General features: G+C 36.8%; 1 protein-coding gene across 1 annotated transcript in view; it reads left to right on the top strand.

The window, feature by feature from the left end:
* MALRD1 (MAM and LDL receptor class A domain containing 1) overlaps positions 1–17,744 on the top strand; it is a gene marked incomplete at both ends in the record, with an annotated part of 598,196 nt that overhangs the window by 71,591 nt on the left and 508,861 nt on the right. Inside the window, 3 exons of the mRNA XM_082619568.1 lie at positions 3,931–4,023; positions 6,862–7,069; positions 15,877–16,026. Coding sequence (XP_082475694.1) covers positions 3,931–4,023; positions 6,862–7,069; positions 15,877–16,026 — 451 coding nt within the window. The remainder of the gene's footprint in view (positions 1–3,930; positions 4,024–6,861; positions 7,070–15,876; positions 16,027–17,744) is intronic.

Raw genomic sequence — 17,744 nt, 5'->3', positions numbered from 1 at the left:
CTACTTCTCTTTTCCAGACTTCTAAAGCATGAAGTTGAATGACTACTCTCATTAGATGGCCTAATACATTGTCCTTTGTTACCCGGATGAGACACAATTTGTAGCATTTTGTAACTATATTTTGTAACATTTTTTGTAGCAATATTTGGCAGTCCACTGCCCTAGAACCTATTTGATATATTTCATTCAATTTGACATGGTGTGGGGTGGGTGGAGGGGCAGAAACCTCTCCCTGCCCTTTGTGTAATACTCCAAACTTTCCAGATAATTGGGAGAAATTTTACAAAAAAAAGTAGGTTAAACTTTATCCGTACATGTTATACCATTCAAGCTTTAAGCACCTTTTAGTTATTATCACCTGTGCCATGTAAACCAAGCCCACTGAGCTTTCATGCAATTTGAAATTTTCTGTAATTTCCAAATCCTTCTTCACAAAGGCATAATAAAAAAAAAGTCTGGAATAATTTTGTTGAGCTTATATTATACTTAAAGATGCTTTAAAAATATACGGTCCTACAATAGTGTTTTTCACATGGTGGGTAATCAATAGTCATTAGATTTTTGAATGAGTCACTGTCCTAAGTTTGAGTAGAAACTTGTTATCTATCTTCTAATACTAAGGATTATTTTAATCTACCCTGAGCATCAGTGATGGATTTTAAGTTTCAGTATGTGGATATGGAGTTTTGAATTATTGAAAGTGAGCAATATCATTCCTCTGCTGGCTCTGGGATTACACAAGAAAAAAGTGCAAACAAATTGGCTTCAGATACCACCTCATATAATAAGAATAGACTTACCAAGATTCCATCTCCCACATTATAAGAAAACAAGAAGTTAATTATGGAGAACTGACCTAGTGTGCTAATCAGAACCAATTGGGGGTACATCTTAGAGAGTGTTGACTGATGTTTGATCCATTAGTTTACCCAGTATTCTGCAAGGCAGTGTCCAGTCTTTTCTGACACTATTTGCTGTGCTCTATACACATAAAATGTTGGTCACCAATGCAAACTGCATCAAAGTACATTTAAATTACAAGTTGATGTTTTATCACAAAGTTAAAAAGGACTTCAAACCTATCATTTAAAAAATTAGCTCTTGATGAAAATGATCATTTACATATTCCATGAATAGAATAACAAAAATAACCCTTAAAATGAAATGTGCTGATGAACCAAGAAATATCTAGTGAGAATGCTGAGGGTAATTTTCTTTATTTTCAGAGTACTTTAGAACTTGAGAAATCGAAAATAGGTAAAAGACAAGTTAACTAAAAAGTTGAAACTTTTAAAGTCAGCTTCAGTGTGTAGCAGTTCTAGTTTGTACCATCGAACTATTCTCAGGATTAAGTCTCTGTCCATCATCTATAAGAAAATAATCATAGCAATGGCCTATCTTTTATCCTGAGGACAGCTGCCATGTCGGTGAGCCAAGGATAGTGGGTGTGTCCAGCTTGTGGTGCCTTTTACATATTTTTAAATTCCCACTGGTAAATAAATAGGAGGAGCACATAGTTGGGACAGGAAAGAAAATGCCTTAGAAAATATCTTTTCTTGTATGATACAGATTTTTAAGCTATAATAAGCTCTCCTTGAAGGAAGGTTTTTGCCACAGTACCTGGTCCTATCACCACGTGCAATCAAAGGTAGTTAAAAAAATAACCTTGAATTTGATACCTTGATTTTTTTCATTGAAAGGGGGAAGGATAAGCTGATCTCTAAGAGCTCTAGTGATAAATATTTTTCTTGAAAGGTAAAATAGCATTATTGATCCTGGTCTAGGGGAATAAAGACATTTAAATAATTTTGATTGATTTTAAGATAATAGAAAATTAGAACATCCCTTGAAAGGCTTTTCGGAACTGAGGGTTTCTTTTTTACATTGACACCTGTTGAAAGTAACTAGATAAGAGTCTGAGAGTAAGGACAAAAATAAAATAAAAGCTGATTTCATTTAGTTGGGGTAAATCCTTTTTCCTTTTCATTGCTTGTGTTGTCAGATAGGAAAATGTGGTAAAAAAAAATCGGGATTTCATACACAATATACCATTAACTTCTTGTATGAAAAACCATTTAAGTTTAGAAAGAACTCTGCTCAGCTTTCTGAAAAAAATGTAAAAGCATTCTTCTTCAAGTAGAACGGAGGAATCAGTTAGGCACTGTGAAGAAAGAGCACAATAGCTGTAAATTATCCTCATAAAATTAAAGTGAGGGGACATGGTGAATGCAGCTTGCCAAGTAGTGTCACTAAAAGCATCTGTGGAGAATGTCATGTCTCGATGCTAAATAATTGAAGTTGCATTAGAAATTATTGAAAGAAAAATTTGCTGTATTTATCAACTTTTTATAACTTCACTTCATTGTGATGTGACCTGGAAGCTATCAGCTGAAAATGTGTCCACCATGTATGTTTCATTGTCTTGTGGAAGTCTTAACCATTGATATGAATAAGTAATGGAATGAAGTATATTTTAATTGGTTTCGACTATCTTCTGAAATACTTAAGACTTGGAAATTGGAGTAGATAACAAAGGGCAAAGGACTAAGTTAAAAATAGATTCATTTTTAGAAAATCTTAAGTATGAATGAAATAAGTGAATCCAAGTGAGGAAATAAAGGCTAACGAGGGTCTGAAAAAGTATGAGTGTCATGTCTCATTTGAATTACAACTAGATGTCACCTTTCAGTGCTGTTTCCTATCTCTCAGAAGGAGAGCACAGAGATAGTGTCAGAGCTCAACCTGAGACATATTTATGCCACTGTCTGCATTTTCACTATAGTTCATTATACATATATTTCACTAAATCTAAGGAACAATAGGATTATTTCAGAACATAAAAGCACAGTCGTAAATCATAAAGTCCACTACCATAGGCAAAATTGTGGAGTACATTATAGACTTTTATCGAATATCTGACCTCATAGTATATAGTAACATAATTTTGGATACACTTTGCAACCTAGAAAATGATCATCATACAGATGCATGACATAGCATGCCTTAGAAGACATGAAAAGGTCTTTGACTGAGTGACTGGAGAGTCAAATAGAAGCATAATCTCCAGAAAACAAGTGTATTATTTGGAACTTGGAATGAATTCTTCCATAGGAAAAAATATGTAAGGGAGATTGTACAGAAAATATGTCTGATAACAATTTTTTAACTTTCATGTTAAATATTTGCCTGCCATTTTTTCTTTCCTATTATCATGGCAATATTGCAAAATGAAGCAATGTCAGTGGGATTAAGATATAAATAGCCGGTTTATTAGTTGCTGTTTAGAAGTTTATTGTTTGAAGTGCAGTACTTTACTCAAGATTCCATTCAAATTTTTGTTCTGTCCTTACTCTCCCTCATAAAAAAAAATAGGCAGCTTTACTATGTAGACATGCTTTATTTCCTTATTTTTAAAAACAATAATTTTTATAGAGCGATTTTAGATTCACAGCAAAATCAAGAGGAAGGTATAGAGATTTCCCTTATACCCCCTGTCCCCGCACATGCTTAGCCTCACCCATTATCAGCATCCTCCACCAGAGTGGTACACATGTTACAATTGATGAATCAACATTGACACGTCATTATCACCTGAAGTGTCTAGTTTACATTAGGGTTCACTCTTGGTGTTGCACATTCTATGGGTTTGGACAAATGTATAATGAATGACATGTATCCATCATTATATTATCATAAAGAGTATTTTCACTGCCCTAAAAATCCTCTGTGCTCTATCTTTTCATCTCTTCCCCTCTCCTTTTATTTTTCTTTTAAATTGTTATGTAGCTTTTTAACCAATACTTTAGATTTCTTAGTACTTAATATCCTACAGGTAGGGTAAAATCTACTGAAATATAATTAAGAGAGCACATATATAACTATGAGAGTAGAATTTGGGGAATGAGTGATGTCTTTTTCTTTGGATCAAAGGAAGAAGAAATATTTTGGACATACAACATATCAACTCACAGAAAATGGGTGAAAGCAGATGTGTTAATACCAGAAGGACTGAAGACATTTCAGGTATAAAAGGGAAAAACAAGTATTTTTTATCATGAGTTTAATTTTTAGCTTTGTAGTTATGAATTTATCACCCATTGCTTAATTTAAATTAGCATTGAAATTAGGGATGTAGACTTGTATATCTGGGGAGAGCAATTACTTTTCATTGTATCTAGCCCTACTCCGGTCAAATCTTCTTGAGTGGAGGAGCAAGAGCATAACTACTCTTGTTGAAAGCATCCTCATCTTCCATGGGTTCCCTCCCTAGGACCCCCAAACACCGTGCAGTACAACCAAGGAAGCCAGTTACATTATGAAGCAGATAAATAGTAAACTGGTATTGGAAAATCAGTAGAGTATACGCAGATGTTTTGAATGCAGTAATTCATATCTTTATAACACATGGATAACTCTACCTGTACAAAGATGCATCTGAAAGAAACATATGCTCAGTGGGAATGCTATCTCTTAAAAATATTAACTTGGGGTTTTGTGTTGTATATAGAGCTGAGATTGTGCAGAAAAAATGTATCTGATAATATTTTTAAACTTTCATATCAAGTGTTTGCCTGTCATTTCTTTCTTTTCTAATATCATGGCAATATTGCAAAGTGTAGTAGCGTCAGAGAGATCAACATTGAAATACTGATATAATTAATTGCTATTTAGATTTTTATTTTTGAAGTGTAGTACTCTAAGTTTCCACTCATTTTGTTTTGTATATAGAGTACATAAATATATTTATGCTGGAGTGTGAGTGTAAAATAATGAGGCTGATTGTATGTGTGGCTTATGGAACCAATTTCATTCACTTAAGGTACATTTTTCTAGTATTAAAAGGGAGAACCCAAATGATACTGAACTGTGACCATGGAGGTTTTTAGAATCCAATTTACTGCTGAAGTTGGAATTTATGAATCAGCATTTTTGTAGCAATCTCAGAAAAGTTGAGGTTTATATCATAGCACGTTGAGTTAAAATTTTGACACTATTTTAATTTTTCTAAGCTGATATCTATCTTTATAACTTCTGAAAGAAGTACTAAATGATTGGACCTTTATTCTTTTTTACATAAGCTGAATATTAAAGTTTGTTTTTGTACTTAACTCAAAGATAAAACAAACAATATAATGAAAATAATATTGGAGTTATCCAAGGTTTCCAAGTACATATTAAATGTAACTGGCTTTTCAGTAATGGCAGACTTTTTTTTTTTTTTTTTTTTTTTTTTTTTTTTTTTTTCTTTTTGCGGTATGCGGGCCTCTCACTGCTGTGGCCTCTCCCGTTGCGGAGCACAGGCTCCGGACGCGCAGGCCCAGCGGCCATGGCTCACGGGCCCAGCCGCTCCGCGGCATATGGGATCCTCCCAGACCGGGGCACGAACCCGTATCCCCTGCATCGGCAGGCGGACTCTCAACCACTGCGCCACCAGGGAGGCCCAGTAATGGCAGACTTTTAAGATCAAAGTTTAAATGCATAAATTTTTGAAACCTAAACTTATATCATTTCTGCATATCTGTTATCCTGCTGCTATGAAAATACACAGCTGTAGGTCCAATAATTTTAACATATAAGACATTCATTATGGAGAAAGATACAAAGTGTTCTTATGAAATATTTAAATTTAATATTATTTTATAAATTGTTAAATATTTATGCAAACTTCATCTTAAGTATTTCTTAATAAACAAATGTATATCGCTTATGTTTTTTAAAAGAAATTCTATCAGAAACTTTAAGGTGAAAAAGACTAAAAGGAGTCAGTCTTTGTTCCTAGTATCTTATTTACACATTAACAATATTTATGCAAAAAAACCTGAATTCCTATGCTGTATACCTGAAACTAACACTATATTATAAATTAACTATACTTGAGTAAAAAAGAAATACTTTTGCTCTATCCCATGAAAACAAAACAAAACCCAGTATCTAGTTCAGAGGTGATCCAAAGAACTTTCTGTGTTAATGGAAATTTTATCTGTGCTCTCCAGTATAGTAGCCAGTAGCCACACGTGGCTATTGAGCAGTTGAAATGTAACTACTGAAGTGTAGAACTGAATTTTAATTTAATTTTAGTTAATTTAAATTTAAATAGTCCTATGGAGCTAGTGACTACTGTTTTGGACAGCAAATAATTAGTTATTTGCTATACAGTCTTTGATTTCTATCTCTCCTGCCCTCTTGGTGTTAATAAACCATTGCTCTTTTTAGAACCTCAGGGGTTTTTAATACTTGGGCATTGTCTTACACTAGACTAGCAATGTATGGTTGTTTCACTTGCTAGTATTGTATACCTTCAGAAAGCTAGCAATTCGATTGGAGAAAATGAGATTCATTTCCTTTAATTAGTGCTTCTTTGATTATTAGAGCAATTCTTTTATAAAATTAAGTTTCTTAAATTTATTTTTTTAAATGTTCTCTTCTATTGTGTATCTTACTGTCTGCCTGACATTTCCCTTCATGCATTGCAATAACTAATTTTAGTAGTTAAAAAACCAAATGCAGTTATAGCTCTAGTATAAGTAGTGTTAACACTTAATCTTTTCCTTGAATATTAAAATAAGCGGGCTGTGAAGATGACCAAACAACAAGTTTGCAGTCAGGGACATTGTCGGTGGTTAAATGGGATGCTTTCATCAGATCATGGGTCGTTTCTCAGAGGCCTCAGTGGATCTAATGTGCCCATCAGTCTTATGTGTGTGGGTCAAGGTGATCAAATAGGAACTTTGTTCTTAGTTGTATTTGCTTGCTCTTTAAACAGGCATTTTTCTTAATAATTCTTTAATCTCTATTATTCTTTTTTTGGGTCTTTTTGAAGAGATTGTAAGCTCACAAATTGTTCTTTGTTTTTCCCTGAAGATTATTTTTGAAGGGACTATTTTGAGCCAGAAAGGTTTTATTGGGCTAGACGAGCTCTGGGTCTACGCCTGTGCACAGGCCCCCTCCAGACAGCTTTGCTCTGCAGATGAATTCACTTGTGCCAGCGGCCAGTGCATTGCCCAAGAATTGGTCTGTGACTCTCAGCAGGACTGTTCTGATGAGAGTGATGAGGATCCAGCGACTTGCTGTAAGTAAATTAATGGTTTACTCACTCATATGCTCACATTCATGACTGTACTTGGATTTAAGAGTCTTTGTCTTGAGCAAGGTACATTTAATTTGTATGAAGTAAGATGAATGTACATTCTCATTCTGAAGCCACCAGTACTATTCCTTGTGGGCATCTCTATGCTAACATCTCTTGATGTTTTGGTGCTTTTTGCTAACACTTGAAATCTCTCTATTTGTTCAACAAATGAATAGTTGTGATTAGGGGGGTGTGTGTGTGTGTGTGTGTGTTGATTAAAGAGGAAAATGGATGGGAGAGGGAACCTATTTGTACTCTTCTCTTTGGAGACTTATATTATGGATTGCTAACCTTTATTAAATGTAGGGCTTTTTCCATTCTGACCAATCATGTAGGAAGCTGTGGGGAAAGGGTAAAGAGGAGAAGGGCTGCCATGGCCTTCCAGACAACCATGGTGACATAGAGATCATGTCAGCCATGGTTGGTATTCATGACTAGGCAAAAAAGCCCAAAAACTTCATTTCAGACAGTGTATGGAGAGTCTTTGATAGGAGTAATGATGAGAAATTCCATTACTATTCAAACCTAGTTGTATTAGAAAGGAAATATAATGTAATTTACAACCTACATGATGGTTCTCATATGAGATAACTTAGCAACTAAGATACCTGTGTCTCTTTAGAAATGAATTAAAACTAAATGCATCCAATTTTTATGTCACAAACAAGAGGGTTTTTTAATTATTAAAAATTTGACATTTATTTTGCTGCAGTGTTTTATTTTAGTGATATATTTTGTTGAGCAAGAGAAAAGTATGGCAGTAAGATAAATGTCACCTTTTTAATGAAAATGCTTCTGCTGATGTAAGCATTTTATTAACAGCAGTGGACTGGGGTGTAGAAAAGAGAAGATGGGAAAGCAAGCGAGAAATCCTCTGCCTGTTTGTAAGCACGAATTCAATTAATTCCTCAGACACCTGGTCTTAACCATAGATTTAAGAAAAATAATCTCCTTACCAATATGATCTCTGTGGATATTTTCGGTGTTCTATTTTTGTTCATTAAAAAATATGAGGACCATTCATTTTCTCTAATGTGAGTGTCACATTCCTCTTTATGCTTCATTTAAATGCTTTTTTACAGACAATTTGGTTCATTTCTTTTGGAGAAATTCACCTTTCTAATGGTTTGTATTATGCTCAGTTCCAATAACTGAAAGTAAATATATTTCTTATCTTTTCAATTCTACATATGGAAACTTAGCTTCTTTTCTCCTTTTTTTCCTCTGGTGAAGGCTCTCCTTTTAATTGGTTTTCTTAATCGAATTCCACCTAGAGTATTGGTAGATACTTTAGCATTTTATTTTGGACATATTTTCCCATTTCTCCTCCTTTATTGAACTTTTATTGATTACTTATCTGGCATTTTCCCCATAGAGTATATCTTGATACCATCCTGCTATTTCCTTTATGTGAATTCAGGGACAGATGGCTGTGCTTATCAACAGATAGTGTTACTTCTTAGTCTGATAAGTATTCCAAATAATGTAAGCTCATTTGGCCAAAGAAAACCTGTCATGCTTGCTTGAGATCAACTTTATATAAGGGATATGACCCCCCCAAAAAAGGCAGCCATGTTACATATTACAAAATATCCATATACTTTGATGTCAGCTTGAGTATTTCATGTAAATATTTGTACAATCACTTTTGCTTTGAGGAAATTATTTATGTAGTAATTGAATCATTAGAATTGATATAATGTTACACTATTTTCTGCACTAAAGTGTTTAACATATTGTGCATATATACACATGCATACATATGTTATTACAAATTAAGAGGCTTTCCTTTGAAAGTTAAAACCACTTTGAAACATTTTCCACATACTTTTAAATTTATATTTTACAAATTTGAATTCGTTATACAAATTTTTCTTAAAAATAGAATTTTAGGGCTTCCCTGGTGGCGCAGTGGTTCAGAGTCCACCTGCCGATGCAGCGGACACGGGTTCGTGCCCCGGTCCAGGAAGATCTCACATGCCTCGGAGCGGCTGGGCCCGTGAGCCATGGCCGCTGAGCCTGCGCGTCCGGAGCCTGTGCTCCGCAACGGGAGAGGCCACGACAGTGAGAGGCCCACGTACCGAAAAAAAAAAAAAAAAAAAAAAAAATAGAGTTTTAAAGTTCATGAAGCACAAGGAAAGTGCTTTTATATCTTCCTTTTATCCCAGTATAGGATGAATCTCTAGAACGGTGTAGCTCATAGATGTAGTTTGAGTACACCAGGAGTACTTACCATATTCTGGAAACTCGGTAAATATTAACTCATGAATATTGTCAGTTGGTATCTGTAGTCAGTGTGATTTTTGCAAAAGGCGCATTCACACAGGTGTTCTTTCTTTACCCAGTTTCTCTTACTTTTATACTATTTTGACCAACGTAGTTGATTGAGCCTGTAACCTAGTGCCTTTTCAAAAGCAGTTAATGGTAAAGGGAAACCGTGTTTTGCTAGTGTTTGCTATTAGAGCGTTACTTCCTTGACCAGCAGTATCAGAGGCAGCATCTGAGAGTTCCTTTGAAATGCAGGACTTCAGGATATAACCCAGCCTTACAGAACCCAGAGTTTCATTTTAACAATGTCCTAGGTGATTCACCTGCATATTAAAGTTTGAGAACCACTGTGCCTAAAAGACTTCAGAATTGAAGAGATGGCTGAGAGAGAAAACAGGTGGCAATAAAAAAAAAGTAGTCTTAAGAGGCAAATTGGAGGCCTTTCATGATAGAAACAAAACTCCCAGTGCTTCACTAATCCCTAAGGGCATCATTATAATTCCAAACAATACATTTTAAAATAGTTTTATTAAGGTATAATTATTGAACGAAAATCGGCACAAAATCAATGTATACAGTTTGGTAAGTTTGGACATGTGCATACCCCTGTGAAACTGTCACATCCTTCACCTCCAAAGTTTTCCTTGTCCTCCCCTGCCCCCCCCCTTTTGTAGTAAGAACACTTGACGCAAGATTTATCTTCTTAACTAGGTGGGGCTATGCATATGGATGCCCTGGAGGCCGAGGTGCTGGACGGTTGCATGTACCGGGTTGCGCCCCCCGCTAGGATCTTTAACCCTATCCGCTGGCAGCCAAAGCCAAGGGCGCGGCTGGGCAGGGCCGCTGGCGGCACCCGAGCCGGCGCTACCCGAGCCGGCGATACCCTCCCACTTCCTCTGCACAGCCTCGTGGTCTTTCCGGGGCTACGGTGAGCTGAGGGCCGCCGAGTGTTTCCACATCTCCCAGCGGGCAAGGTTCACGGACCACCTGCCGCAGGTGAGGCCCCGCCTCGCCCTGCGGTCAGCAGCCTCGATGGGCCCTTGCAGGTGAACACGCGCCACGACAAATCGGTGCAGCCCTCGCTGGGACGGTGCATGGGGCTGTGCAGACCCGCGACCCCCTGCCCCTGTGATCCCGGACCTGAGGGTGCGGGTGCAGGCGGCTCGGCCTCCCTCGCAGGGCAGCCAGGTTGGGGGCCTCCCCAAGCAGGGCATCCCCCAGGGCGGTGCCCCGGGACGTGTGCGCTTCCCACGCTGTCCCCGAGTCATTGCCTCCCGCCGCATCACCTTCCTTGAAGGGGCCGAGAGGGCGAGCGGAGCTGGGGGCGCCGGAGGGAGAGGGAGGGCCACCATCTCTGACACCCCGAGGCAGGAGAGGTGTCGCCGAGGAAGGCGGCCCAATGGCCGTGGTCCCTGGAGGAGGGCGTGGCCCAGGCCACGGTGTGGGTGATCTGGGAGCCGCGGGAGGCCTGGGGAGGCGTTCTCCCAGGAGCCTGAAGCAGCCGCCGCCGGTAGGGAGGCCCCAGACGGCCGTGACCGACCGTGACCGAGGCGAGCTGGCCGCTGCGGGAACAGGTGGTCGCTAGAGCCCGGAGCCAGAGAGGAGCGCGGCGGGCATTTCCAGTTCTTAGAGCAGGAAGAAGGCTGTGATTACTGCAAGGATGGGAAAGTGCAGGTGCGAGGTGTGTACACCGCGCTCACGGGGTTTACTTCAAGCAGTTTTGTAGAACTTGTCCGAAGTCATCTAACCCTTACCGAGTGGAGGATGTCACCTGTCAAAGTTCTAAACAGTCTAGACGCTCTTGTCCAGTAAAACTTTGCCAATTCCACCCTAAAAGACTCCATCCTCACGACTGGTGCAGAAGATGCACAGGAAACGCCTGTTCTGCACAGCACCTTCAGCTTCAAATACATCGTTCACATGAACATAAAAAAGGTCCTGCTGAACCGGTGTTAGTGGCAAACAAGTGAGCTGTTTTTCATGCTCCTCCTTTCTGCTTCTCCCTTCTCAAAATACTTCACAAAATGCTGTATTTTTGACAAGCATTAAGTATTGCAAAAGTATTTTAAAAGCATTAAGTATTGCAAAACAATTGACAAAAAAGTGCATAATACAGTATTGTTGACTATAGACATTACCTTGCATAACTGAAACTTTATATCAACTGAGTAACATATGAGTTTGAGTATTTTAGATACCTCATGTAAGTGGAATCATTATGCTAAGTGAAATAAGCCAGTCACAGAAGGACAAATACTGCATGATTCCAAACAATAGATTTTTGATCGTTATTAACATGATCCTGTATAAAATGGGGACATTTAAGAATAAAATAAATATGCAATATATTTTTAAAACATTTCTAATAAAATATAACATGTGCCAGACATATCTAAAGGTATACATTGACTAGCTGAACAACTTACAAAGAAAATATACCTAATGCTTACATGTAGACACATGCTACAACGTGGCTGACCCTTGAAGACATGCTAAGTGAAATAAGCAAGTCACAATAGGACAAACATTGTATAATTCTTCTTACCTAGAGAAATCAAATTCATAGAAATGGGAAGCAGAATGGTGGTTGCCAGGGGTGAGGGGAAGAGAAAAATGGGGAGTAAGTGTTTAATGGGTATGGAGTTTGGATTTGGGATGGTGGAAAAGTTCTGGAGATACATGATGGTGTTGGGTGTACAACAGTGTGAAGGTGCTTAGTGCCACTCAACTGTACACTTAAAAATGGTTAAAAAGGTAATTTTTATGTTAAGTATATTTTACCACAATAAAATTTTGAATATATATATATATAATTTTCAATCATAACATACAGAAAAAGACTGTGTGTATGTTCCAAAAAGGATGGCAAGATTGACAGATGTGTGTTTAAATCAAAACCGTTTGGACAATTCCATGGGGAAAAAAGCTCTTTTAATTGAATAAATAGGAGTTGTTAGAGCATTTAACCTGCTAATATAAATTGTTACACTTCAAAGGAGAAGTTGGTACAATATTCAAGTGAAAGAAGCTTAAACCAAGAATCCAGTGCAATGCATTTAATCTTTACTGTGATACTGTCTCTGGATGTCTTCCATATTTTGAAAAAATAAATATTGAATACTAACAATACTTCCTGAGGATAAGGGAAATACATGTATATTTAGTGGAGAAAAGATCCTTGTGGGTTCTCAATAAATATTAACAAAATGTTTATATATTATAATCATATTAAAGACTAATATATGCTTATTGAATGGAACATTCCCATGCAAACTTTTTTCTTACGTAATAGAGAATTGATTTACTTCCAAACTGGAGAGGTCATAAATATTTTAATTTTCATGATCCAGAATTTTCCTCAGCCGCCACAATGAAATTCTTTTTCTTCTGCTAATATGCTTCAGTGGTTAAATATGCAAGACAAAACATTGTCATAATTTAAAAATATTACTCTAACTGATGAACTCAGTGAAATCTCACTAAAATTATGAACTGTGGCATATCTCATCTTCTGATTAGAGATGGTGAAATGTGTTTTGTAGTCACAGAAATTTAAATAAAAGCAACCACATAATCAAAATCACTGTTTGTAATGAATACATTTTGTTTATATGAATACATGATTTTTTAGATTTTGTAAACATTTAACATTTAACACATGTGGTTTCATAAGACATTTATTAGCTGCCAGAATGTGTTTGGCCCTCCTGGTTTTCTTCAGATATTTATAACTTCACCTTAAATGTTTTGAATTATGTAGGGGAAATATTAATGGAAGAACTTCAACTTTGGTTTGAAGCTTGACTTGTATTTTATAGTGCAGTCTTTGGTAAAAACACCTGAGAAGTTCACGAAGATTTTTACAGAGGTGATTGAACCATTTTGCTTTCATATATCTTTATAGTGATGGATTTTAAAAATTAATTTTCATTTTTCAAAGGACAGTGGTGTTTAGTGTTCTGTGGAAAGTGCAGTGATTGATATTTTAACTGATAAAACATCCAGGTAATGAAAGAAATGGTTTGAACTTTTCTCCTAAAGCCAAATTTCAACATTTATTCAATCCAAAGTTATTTTGTCTTGAAATCTTCTTTACATTTTTGCAGTTGAGTGACACAGGCACAGATGTGAAGAGTCTGTGGAAGGGTTTGGTGATGCTTGGGTGACTTTGACTTTCCATTTCCACACTCAGTGGTCTTACAGCTATTTCACACCATTGCATATAACAGTAAGATTGTTATCTGCATGGACTTGCTTCCTTTGTGAATTAATATATAATTTATTGCCCCAAAAGGGCAATATTGAATTTATTGCCCAAACAGAGTCACTTGAGAGGAAAGAGGAGAGCTATTATTATCCTTGGACAACAGGTGTAAACTGGGACAATCCTGGGCCAACCCAGATGGAAGATTTTCTATTCCAAGGATGTGTGCATTTAGGAATTGAGGGTACCCGTGGTGGGGGAGGTGGAAGGATTCCTTGACCAAGTTCACGACCAAGAATTTGCAACTTGTAAGCACATTTCAGAGGTCAAGTATATATTTCAAATCTTGTCTATTTCTACATTCTACCAACTGACTTAGAAGAGCTGGGAGGTGGCTTAGCAGGTGGCAAAGTTCACAGAGGACCAAAGAACTAGATCAGAGGATTTTCTGGATGCCCAGGGGGACAGTCACAGCTAGGTTATAGGTTCTTAAGACTGTCACAGAACAGAAGAGGCTCTCCTTGGAGCATTAACTTTTTATCAATAACAGTATCTTATCAACTCTGTAGCCAGAGCTGTGAAAAAAAAAAAAACATCCAGAAGCAATAGATTTCCAGCTAAGTACTATGTGGGTGAACAGCATCTCCTTGTCAGGTTGATTCACCATTAGGTGATGTGCAACATTTTTTCATTATTATATGATAATTAATTTGCTTGTTTTTATTGTTTGGGAAATATATTTAAGGGGAAAATAATATTTGCTTGTAAAGAAAAATATCTTTCATTATATATCCATTATATGACTGTCAAAACAAGCATAGCTCTAAGATCTATACGTTTAATTTACATGTAGAGAAAATTTAAGTGGCCCTGTCACTTGCAAAGTGCACTTCAGTGTTTTAATTGTTGACACGTTAGTGATGAAATATCTGGTCATGAAACCAGGTATCCATTTTTATAGAGATTTGAAAATCCTTTGATTATTAAGATATAGTGGGCTTATTCAGTATGCTGATAAATTTGTTCACATTATTTAAAACTGAAAATAATGGTTAAGAGCAAGCATACAGTGAAGCTGTCTTTTAAATTTTGAGACAGAATCCCAGGTGCAGGGAGGCTTCAAAGTATAAGCTTTGATGTCAAACAACTCAAAACCTGGATATTCCATTTACTAAAATTTACCATAGGTGAGTTGCTTAGTGCTAAAGTTTCAAAAAGAAAATCTTTCGGGAATAATTATGCTTGCTGTGTAGGGTATTTGTGAAAACAAATGGTAATATATGTAAAATACTTGACACATAGTTGAGCTCAGTGGGAACACATCTATTATTACTTTTATTAAAGGTAATAGAATTGTGATGTTAGGGAGCTTGTCAAAACTTTAGGTGTTTTCTGACCAAGAATTATTTTGTCCTCCCATCTGTTATGAAAATGTGTCTGCATAAAGAGGAATATCTGGAAATACATTTTAAATTAATTGTATTAATTTATCCCCCAAACTAAGATAGGCTGATACTATGATTCTTATTTCAGGAAAAGAAAATTTAAACACATAAAAGCTAATTTCTTGTTAGAACTTCTGGTGTATGGCCCAGTCCGCTGAAACTTTTGTTTTTTCCTCACTAATTTGGTGAAAAAGCTAGGAAAGGTGCTTAGGAAGCTTACCCCAAATCCTGACTTTCTCTAGAAGTTGTGCTTTGTGATAAATGTAGGAACTTAAGTATTTTTCAACTTTTTAGTTGTGTATTAAGAAGGGGAAACAAAGCAAAGTTCAAAATATCTAATTTACCTGCAATGCAAAGTGGCTAGGGATTTTTTTTTTTTTGAGACGCTGTTAAACTAGCGTAATAGAATGAATTCTAAGGTGCTGACCTCAAGCTCTTCAGGTGTCTAGAGTTAATTTAAATACCATCCTTTCAAATTTTTTTAACAATCTCGGCAGGTGAATCTTTTTCATCTTGGCAGGTGAATTGGTTACTCTCTGAAAAGCTGTAGAGTTTCACCCTGTGTCATTAAATGCAGTAGAGATGGCCAACCAGGGTGGAATGTGCCAGGCTTGGAGACAGAAGAGTATAGAGGGGTAATGCCTCACACAGCACATGGAACACTTTGTGAGGTTGGAAAAAGTAAAACTACTCTGATGATCAGGAAACATTCTTTACGAAGTGGAGTGACAGTTCTGACTGCCTAAGTTGATGGGCTAACATAGAGTCAATGTTTCCCTGCTTGCTCCTCCTTCATTTCTCCTTACCAGTTTTCTTTTCATGCATAACAGCAAATCATCTCAGGTGTGGCTTTGAGTCTGGTTTCTGTGGCTGGGAGCCATTTCTTACGGAAGAAGATTCACACTGGGAACTCGTGAAAAAGTTGACGAGTGTAGACCACCATCTTCCTGATGCTGAGAACACAACAAACACAAATTATGGTAGGACATTTTCCTCTATTTTTTTCTTCCCCCCCAAAATTGTTGTCTTTTTTTCCTGTTGTGAATGATGATACTATGTATTTTCACGTCTATCTATAGACTTTATAAATGGAACTCTGGTTTGTCTTGCTTTAAATTGTCCTGATCAACTTAATAATTTGTGCTTAATTGAGTTTCCTGAAAGGAGCATTGTTTTAATAACAAAACTTTTTGTTACACTTTTTAAAAGATTGGATTGAAGGCATGAAGAGGGGAAAAGTCTTCTGGTAATTTTCTCTAGTTGTCATGAATCATGTACAGTAGGGTTGTCTTCTTTTTAGAGCAATCCAAATTCCATAAAACAAAGAAAAATAGTTTAATCCTTTTTCTAAGAACAGAGAACAGAGTTAGCACTCTCTTTAAAATAAATCTACAAATACTTGAATGCAATGTAATCACTATTATGGCTTCTTTGTAATAAACAGTCTTACTTCTTCCCCATATATACTTTTTAAAAATTATACTTTTAATTTTTACATATCCCCTTAAAATAGAGCAACCATAACTACATATGGCATTCCAATAAGGGTTTGTGAAGCTCCAAGGAAAACGCAAGGGTTTTGTTCTGTTTTCATTTTGTTTGGATAACATTACAAAGGTACATTAGTATCATATTAACTTTATAATAAGGCAACTGTACTGTAGATCCTCTTTAAGCTTGTATAACCCCACTGGACATTATTATATTTGTTTCTCCTTTGAGATTTCCAAAGAAGTATGTGAAAACTAACAGTGTTGACTGTGTCTTTAGCCACTGGAAATTGGGATTAGTTGGGGAGGATGTTAGGGGATCGGAGGGAGACTTTGGCTATCCATCTGTTATCTAAAACTATAAATGCAGCTTATTATTTAACAGTGGAGTGAGATCTTAATTTTTGCTTTTGTGCCAATGAGTCTTATTTTTCCCTTAAGATTCTGTGAGAGATTGGATTAAATTTAAAGTTTATGATAGGAAGGAGACTATTAATTATTAGAACTATATGTACTAATAGTACATTTCCTCCAAGCTCATATAATGTTTCATTTTTTCCTTTCTCAAACCAGTTATTGAGCATATATCATATTACTAGAGTTGGGTGTACACAGATGGAAGGATATTTGGGTTGTTTCTAAATTTTGGTGATTATGAATATTCTGTAAAATTTGCCTACAGGTTTTGTCTGGATATAAGTTTTCATTTAACTTGAGCACTCTTTCCAATTCCTATGTATAATGAACGTTTCCACTCTGGTTTGTGAAAAGACCCTACTATTTCTGGCCCTTTGTGACCTTGGGGCAATGTTTCAGCTGCCCCTTTTAGAGGGTTTTCCTCCAGCCTCAGGTAGTTTCCTATATCCATGCCCTGGTCAGTACTCAGGTGGAAATTTGGGCGGAACTCTCTGGACATCTCTGGAGCTCTCTCTCTTTGCAGCTCTCCCCTCCTGGAACTCTGCTTTATGAACTATAGCCACTTGTGTCTCCCTGAGGTGCCATCTTTTCAACTTGAGGAGACCACCACACTCCTCCTGGCTTCCCCTCCCTGAATGGCAGCTGGAAACGCGGTTTAGGCAGTAAGCTGGGGCAATTGTATGGCTTAGTTCATTTGTTTCCCCTCTCAGAGATCATTATCCTGTGGTTCTACATTCCCACTGCCTTACATTTGAAAACTATTATTTAGTATATATTGTTTTGATTTCTTT

Source organism: Mesoplodon mirus (genome assembly GCF_964341445.2).
Source record: "Mesoplodon mirus genome assembly, chromosome: 4".
NCBI lineage: Eukaryota > Metazoa > Chordata > Mammalia > Artiodactyla > Ziphiidae > Mesoplodon > Mesoplodon mirus.
The sequence above is the reverse complement of the archived record's forward strand: the minus strand, read 5'-3'. Positions and strand labels throughout refer to the sequence as shown.